At 40.8% G+C, this 8,109-nt stretch overlaps 1 protein-coding gene across 13 annotated transcripts in view; it reads right to left on the bottom strand.

Annotated features, from left to right (window-relative positions):
* Positions 1 to 8,109, bottom strand: part of ANKS1B (ankyrin repeat and sterile alpha motif domain containing 1B) — a 1,327,097-nt gene that overhangs the window by 103,267 nt on the left and 1,215,721 nt on the right. For 10 of the 13 annotated variants that reach the window (XM_027855805.1, XM_027855806.1, XM_027855807.1 and 7 more), the window contains one exon: positions 681 to 788. The exons of the other annotated variants lie outside the window; for them this stretch is intronic. In XM_027855805.1, the coding sequence (XP_027711606.1) occupies positions 681 to 788 (108 nt within the window). The remainder of the gene's footprint in view (positions 1 to 680; positions 789 to 8,109) is intronic. 13 annotated transcript variants of the gene reach the window in all.

Genomic DNA, 8,109 nt, shown 5'->3' with positions numbered 1-8,109 from the left:
ATCTCCCCCCCTTCCACCATCTCTCTCTCTGTCTCTCTGTCTCTGTCTCTGTCTCTCTGTGTCTCTCTCTCCCCCACTCCCTCCCTTCCTCCCTCCCGCATTCCTTTTCCCTCTGTTACCTTTTCTCTGCCCTAATCTTGTTACAATATGAAACCCAAGCATCATTTTCATTCCTTCAAAAGTCATTTCCATTTTTTTTCATTTTTAAAAGGTGGCAAGTGGAAGGTTTTCTATTCTGTTCTAAAGTAAGAATCATAGACCTAAAGTTATAAGATACTTTTTACTTTACTGTGGCCCTTGATTAATCTGTTTTTCCTGTGGATCAGAGGCTTCTGATTAAAAAAAGAAAATGAATTCCCATCCATTGGCAAAGATGGTGATAGAGGAAGCTGTCAAAGAAGGGGTTTGTTGGAATGAATTCCGCTGAACTACACATCTGGACATAAAAATTCATATGCTGCTTTGGCCACAGCAAATGCATTAAAAACAACAACATAAAATTATCAAGATAAATAAAGTGGATATCTCCTCCCTTCTCCTGCCCCTTGAAATGCAGATGATGTAAGTCACATGGCTAAAAAATAGCCCATGTCTCCCGGCCTGCAGCTTCAGGCAGTTGGCAAGCCCCTATGTTGGTTAAGCATAACCGTGAGAAGGAAAGCCACGTTCAGGCAACTTACCCTGAGGGTGATAGATCGAGGGGGTTTCTGGGGAGGATCCTCGTGTAGCCGGTCTCCCAGGGATGCCAAAATACGTTTTCTGTGGCCAATCAAATTGATTTTTAAAACCTGAAACAATACATATTTAGGTCAAAAGATTTTGTCTGAGCAAATGAAAGTAGGAAGGGAAAATTCTTTCTCCCCTCTCTTCAAAACAGACTCCAAGAAATTCTGTGCAACTCACTACCAGTAGACTGTTGTTGTTTGTCCTTAGCTCTCAAAGAGCACAAGTAAATTGAGAGGAGAGGGAGAGGAGGAAATGACAGAGGATAAGAGCAGAGGTAAGGGGATGATAAAGAGGAGAGAGAGAGGAGGAGAAGATGGAGAGAAGAGTGAAAATGGAGGAGAAGAGGAATATGAATGCAAAGGACTGGGAAGGGAAAATGCTGGAAAGCTGAGCTGTGAGGCTGGCCAGACAGGTCCAGATTAGAGAAGTTTCAGAAAGCATGAAAAAGAGCTAGGTCAAACAATGTTAATGTGGAAAGACCAAAAAAGAAGAGATGTGAGAGATCAGGACTTGGTGAAATATCAGAGAGAAGAGATAGGGCGCTAGAGAAGATAAAGGAAATAATTGTCAAAATACATGGGTGTTGCAAGCTTGGAGACAGCACGCTGTAATGGAATGGATGCTGGATCTGGACACAGGCACTGGGTTTGAATCCAGGCTCTGCCACTTGATCCATGCATGACAATGTATTTTACATCCCTGGAAAATGAAGGGATTGGAGGAATGGTTTCTGAGGTGCCTCCCAGCTCCAGATCTAGGTCTAATGACCTTGAGACTGGATTTACTTGGTCAGACCTGCTTTCATCTCACCCTCTGTTCTCATTTTGGCAGCATGACTAAGGAATGGGTTATGGAATGGTATGGCTATAATTCCAGATGTCAGCCTTAAAGCTTAGAGATATGCTTTCCCCAACCCATCCCCTTTCTGGTTTATCTTAATAAAGTATAAGACTTCTAACGAAAAACAACAGAGCAAAAGGTATCTAATAAGGACTTGAAATCTTAACTAAGTATAGATAGAAATAGAAGATTCAGAAGCTCTCGATGAAGTCAAAGGGATAAGCTCACATTACTTACAGTGAAGTGCTTAGCACAGTGCCTGGCACAAAGGGAATGCCTAATAAATGACTGCCCCCTTCCCTTTCCCCTTTACTATACCCAGGATATTGGAAGAACTGGCAAATGTGATTGCTGAGCCACCATCAATGATCTTTGAAAGGACTAGGGAGAATGAGAGAGGTGTTGGAGGAAGGCAAATGTCCTGATTTTACAAAGGAAAGAGGATGGAGATTGCGAATGATAGGCCAGTGAACTCGACCTTCAACTTCTAGTTACCTTCTAGTAAAACTCTAGAATACGTGATATCAAAGGGCTGGTTAGTGAACATTTAGAAATAAGTGACCACAAATGACTTTTATCAAGCTTTATTGAAAATAAGACATACCAGACTAACGCAATATCCTTTTTTGGATGGGGTTTACTAGATTAGTTAATAGACAGCTAGGTGGCACAGCGGCTAGAGTACTGGGCTAGGAATCAGAAAGACTCATCTTCAGGAGGTCAAATCCCACCTCAGACACTTACTAGCTGTGGGACCCTGGGCAAGTCACTTAACCCTGTTCGCCCCAGTTTCCTCATCTGTAAAATGAACTAGAAAAGGGACCGGTAAACTACTCCAGTATCTCTGCCATGAAAACCCCCAAATGGGGTCACAAAGAGTCATACATGACTGAAATGACTCAACGACCAACCAGACTGGTACATTGGAGGAATGCTGTAGGATTAAGTTTAATTAGTTTTGGTCAGAACAAAGTCTCTTTCACATAATTATTGTGGGAAATAGAGACAGACTAGGCCAGAGTAGAGTTAAATAGATTTAGAACATGATGAGTGGCCTGGCCCAAAGAGACATTAATAATCCCATTGTTTATCAATCATTTAAAGAGTAATTTGTAACTTGCAAAGAGCTTTGATCCATCTATCTAAACATCTATCCATCTATCCATCCATCCATCCATCTGTCAATCACATGTTGTCTCCTGAAGCTCCTTGAGGGCAGGAACTCTGTCATTTTTATCTTTGTATCCCCAGCACTTGGCACAGAGTAGGTGCTTATAAAAATGCTTGTTAACTGACTGATTTCCATCTGGGCATACATCTGGACTAGGGTCCAAACTAAACCTTTCAAGAGATGCTGACATGAGAATCTGGCCATATAAAATGGAACACACATGTGGATTAGAAAAACGACAACAAAAGGAATTATCAACTTTTATTAAATTGTTTCTTCAAATGAATCCACTTTTGGAAAAGAGGAGTAGGTGGTAGCTAGTCTGTGGTCTCACATAGATGCCATCAAAGACAACTTGGCTCCTTCTCCCAAAGATGTCCATTTCACCAGAATGAAAACAACAAACTAGAAGGCTTTGGAAAAACAAATCTGGCTAACCTTGAGAAATTTCTCTGTCCTAGAAGTAATAATTAAGAGATTTCATAATAGAAAAAAAAATCTATCTTTCCCCCCTCTGATTTATTAGTTTAATTCGAGAACCTATTTAAAAGATTATGGGCTATTCAGCAACTCACACTTATGAGGTTCCGCCCCCCCCCAAGTGGTAGCTATGACCCTCCTCAAAAAACAGGCAGTGAATGGAGAGACCTTTCCATGTCTTAAGCCCATGGGCTGACAAGTCCAGGTCTATGGTCATGGTTTTAAAATCAGTGCTGAAAAAAATGGGTCAATAACACCGGATAAAATGTCCCTATTCTCTATAAATAGCCCCACTTCACAGAAGATCCTGCTGCAGTTCCAAAATTCATTCACTTGTCACTCATGTAATCTAAAACCCAAACTATGAATAAAGGCACTGTGGGTAATCCCAGCAAATCCATCAGAATGAAAGGAACTTGGTTCAAATACACCCAATCTTCCCAGTTTTGGAGGCAATAAAAGAGAAACCACAAAGTGCCTGGGAGCTCAGGCGGACACTAACAGAATGGAGGGAGCTGCCATGGAAGGACAAGATCCTTCTCAGGCCCTTCCAATCGCACTCTCTTCATTCTGGGTCTCAGATTGTTCAGCCACATTTGTTGTTCAGTTGTGTCCAATGTCCTGTGACCTTGAGGACTATAGTATGCCAATACTATTCATGGGGTTTTCTTGGCAAAGATACTGCAGTGGTTTGCCATGTCCTTCTTCAGTGGATTAAAACAAGTAGACTTGCTCAGGGTCACACAGCTAGTGTCTGAGGAAGGATGTGAATTCAGGTCTTTCTGACTGCAGGCCCAGCACTCTATCCACTGAGCCATCTAGCTGCTTCCATCTAGCTATTCAGTCAAATGCCAGTCCTCATTAAACACAGTATCTGACAAACCCCAAGTAGTACCTTAAAATGTCATCATACACTGTCTCTTGAGAATCCATAAAGTTCCTGTGATTCTGTTGGTGTGTAAACAACTTGTAGACTTAAAGACCATATATTAAACTCTTCAAGAGTTGCCTGAGGCTCAGAGAGGTTATAAAATTTGGCAATGGTCACATAGCTAGTATCAAAGGTGAAATTTGAAGAATGATAATAGCTAATATTTATATAGTGCTTTAAGATTGGCATAGCACTCGACATATATTGACTCATTTGATCCTCACGACAACCTTGGGAAATAGATGCTACTTTTATTTCCATTTTACAGATGAGGAAACTGAGGCTGAGAGAGCTCCTAATGTGGTGATTGCCTCCAGTGAATCAGACTGACCTCTTATCTTATTTTAAATATTTTAATTTATTTTCACATTAATTTTTTAAAATTTTGAGTTCCAAATATTCTCCCTTCCTCCCACTCCTCCCCCATCCATTATGATATGATATCAATTATACATGTAATGACTTCTCATCTTACAGAATAGTGTGGGACACAGAGAAGATTCTCAGGGTCACATAGCTATTAAGTATCTGAGGTCAGGTTTTTCTGACACCAAGTCCAGCACCCACCCCATCACACACTCCAGCTTCCTTGTACTATTTGTTAAATGATAATTTTGTTTGTTCAAACCAAGCCCTTTTAGGGCAGGGATTTTCTCTGTTTTGTGTTTGTACCCTCAATGTCTGGCACAAAAGGCAGCTTAGAAGAGTGGAAAGAAAGCATGCTTGAGAGTCAAGAATCTTAGATCGTGTTCTGTTTCTGATGCCTCCTGGTTGTAAGACCACAGATAAGTCATTCAACCTTCCTAGGCCTTAGGCATTTCGCTTATTCTCTGCAGAAAAGGTATATCTTCATTGGTATAGGAAATATATATATACTTCCTATACCACTGGAAGATTAGTACACCGATGAAATCATAGGTCCCATCCAAAAAAAAATCCACAGTGCCTTGCGCAAAGTAGGTGATGAATAAATGTGGGTATATCAAAAAGTATTTATTAAGCACTTACCTACCATGTGTCAGGCACTGTCCTAGGTGCTGGAGATACAAGTACAGAGAATTAAATGATTCCTACTCACAAAGATTATGAGAGAAGGAATTATGCTGAGATAGGAAGGGCTTGTGCACACAGTTAGTATGGCATTAAGGTAGAATGCTCTCTGGTTAGTCACTTATGCAAAATTTAGGAATACTGAGTGTATCTATTCACAAATACTGTTCTCTGTATATGGTGGCCTTTCTCTGGTCTTTGTGTCTTTTGCACCGACTTTCCATCACCTAGGCAGCTAGGTGGTACAGGGGATAGAGCACCAGACTCAGTCAGGAAGACCCAAGTTCAAATTCAGTCTCAGATACTTCCAATCTGTGTGACCCTGGGCAAGTCACTTAACTCTATTTGCCTCAGTTGCCTCATCTGTAAAATAAGCAGGAGGAGGAAATGCCAAACCACTCTAGTATCTTTGCTAAGAAAACCCCAAATGGGGTGACAAAGACTGGACATAACTGAAAAATGGCCAAACAACAATTTACCAGGCTTGGAATGCTCTCCCTCCTTGTCTCTGCCTGTTAGAATGTCCAAATCCAATCAAGACTCAGGTAACTGCCACCTCCTCCAAGAGGCCTTTCTTGATCCCTGCAATTGTCACCCAAGTTTTAAAAAATGTCCCTAACCCACAATTGCCCTCATAACCCTCTAATTTTCATGGCTAATAATAGTAATAGGGATACTCTCTACACCAATTAGTTTATATTTACTTTGAAGACATTTTACATTTCATTATTTGTGTACATATTTTTTTCCAGTAGAATTTTACCTCCTGGAACGTAAGGACCATTTCATTTTTGTTTTTAAATCTCTAGCAACTGGCTTAGTACACATCCTGGGGCCTTAATTAGTTCTTGATCAATTGAATTTGATTGAAATCCGAATGTAGATCAAAGATCAGAAGTCTACAGCAAGTCCCTAGTTTAGAGATGGTTCCAGAATAGGGACAAGTCTGCCTTACAAACTCCCAAGTCTGCAGAAGAGATAAAACCCATCTAGAATAAGTTAAGGCAGAGGAAAAACTCAAAGGAGGAAGAAGAGAAAAAAAATTTCAAGGCAGAACAGGCAAAGAATACTGGATTTGGAGTCCAAAGGTTTGGGTTTCAGACCTGTGTGAATTATGGCAAATCCTTTCATTGATCTCTTTTGGCTTCAGTTTCCTCATCTATAAAATGAGAGGTTTGGATTAGACATTTCTAGGATCCTCTCTGCCCTTAAATTCTATGATAGATCAGGCATCTTGGAGGCCCAGGGCTTTCTCTTCCATTTCAGGGCTTCCTTTCACATCCTGCTGTCCCTTCAGTACCATTCTGTGCTGGGACACAGGTCAAATGACATTCATAGGCAAGCCTGCCTAAGGTAGCAATGTTCTTGAAATACCACATATTTCTTATAGGGTAACACATCACTGATGCATTCAGCAAGCTAGGACCTGCCCTGTGTTATTTCTTAATATCTAATCTGAAATAGGACCTTTAAGCAAATAGGAAGTGAAATGGAATGGGTGCTGTACTACATTTGGGAAATTGTGAAGCACTTTTTTTTTTTAACCAATCTCCACGTATTCTATGGACCCAAAAAAAATTAAAAAGCAACCCATCTCTTCATATTAGTATTCTCCTGCTGATGCAACAGAGCTGAGAATCATAGAACCCCACTGTCTCCCAAGAATCAAACCTACAGGTGACCAGCAGGGCAGTGGAAGGATGCATGGTGGGTGTAAATAGCCTGATAGTTGCTGACAACAAAGATGTGAAGGCAAGAAGGGGCAGCAGGGTGTGAAGGGCAGCCTTGGGATTGAGGAGAAAGCACTGACTGACCCTTGATTTTGCTAGGATGATCTGAGTTTAAGTCTCTCTCTCCTTTTTTTTTTTTTTTTAAGTGAGGCAACTGGGGTTAATTGACTTGCCCAAGGTCACACAGCTAGTATATGTCAAGTGTTTGGTCTGAGGCCAGATTTGAACTCAGGTCCTCCTGACTTCAGGGCCAGTGCTCTATCCACTGCGCCACCTAGCTGGCCCTGAGTTTAAGTCTCACCTCTGACATGCTAAGTTATATATGATCATGAGAGAGTCTCCCTGAGACTCAGTTTCCTCATCTGTTGAAGAGGAGTAATAATAGTATCTGAGTCACATGGTCATCGTGAAGCTCAAATGAGATAATATATGTAAAACACTTTGTTATTGCTAGTTATTAGCATTGCAGTATCAGGGATACTAATTTAAAGCATGAAACAAATGTCGATCATTTCTCCATCTTAACATTTATACTGAAATATATCTGTAACCTCATTGACACAGATGGTCTTTCCAGGGATGCCAGTCATAATCCATATTAAACTGGTCCATCATTGGAGCCCTGGGGCTGTCTGTTAGCTATCCCTTACCCTTACTACCTAAGCGATCAATCAACAAGCATTTATTAGGCACTTACTAGGTACCAGGTATGTGTTATATGCTAGAGATATAAAAGAAGAGTGATCTCATGCAACAAATGTATAGCTAGAAAAAAAGATAGGTCAGTCATGGAGCAAGACTGAGGTTTTTACTGCTATAGGAAAAGTTAGAAGGCCTTCAGTATGCTTGGATAGATCCTCAAAGAGAGAATCTAAAAGAGATTCACACAGGATGAGGAGGCATGGATGGATCATGGGGTTATAGCTTTAGAGTTTCAAGGGACTTCAAAAGCTCTTTAGTCTGAATTCTCAACTTACAGATGAGGAAACTGAGGCTGAGAGAGGTTAAAATGACTTAGGATCATAGATTGAGATCTGAAAGGAACTTCAGAAGAGTTTTGTCAAAATTCCATAAGCAAACGATATATACACCTCATTTTATAGGTGAACAACCGAGGCCTGGAAAGTTTGAATGGTGTGTGTGTGTGTGTGTGTGTGTGTGTGTGTGTGTGTGTGTGTGTG

Source organism: Vombatus ursinus, unplaced genomic scaffold (genome assembly GCF_900497805.2).
Source record: "Vombatus ursinus unplaced genomic scaffold, bare-nosed wombat genome assembly UNPS02011334.1, whole genome shotgun sequence".
Taxonomy (NCBI): domain Eukaryota; kingdom Metazoa; phylum Chordata; class Mammalia; order Diprotodontia; family Vombatidae; genus Vombatus; species Vombatus ursinus.
This window is presented reverse-complemented; position numbering and strand designations above follow the sequence as displayed.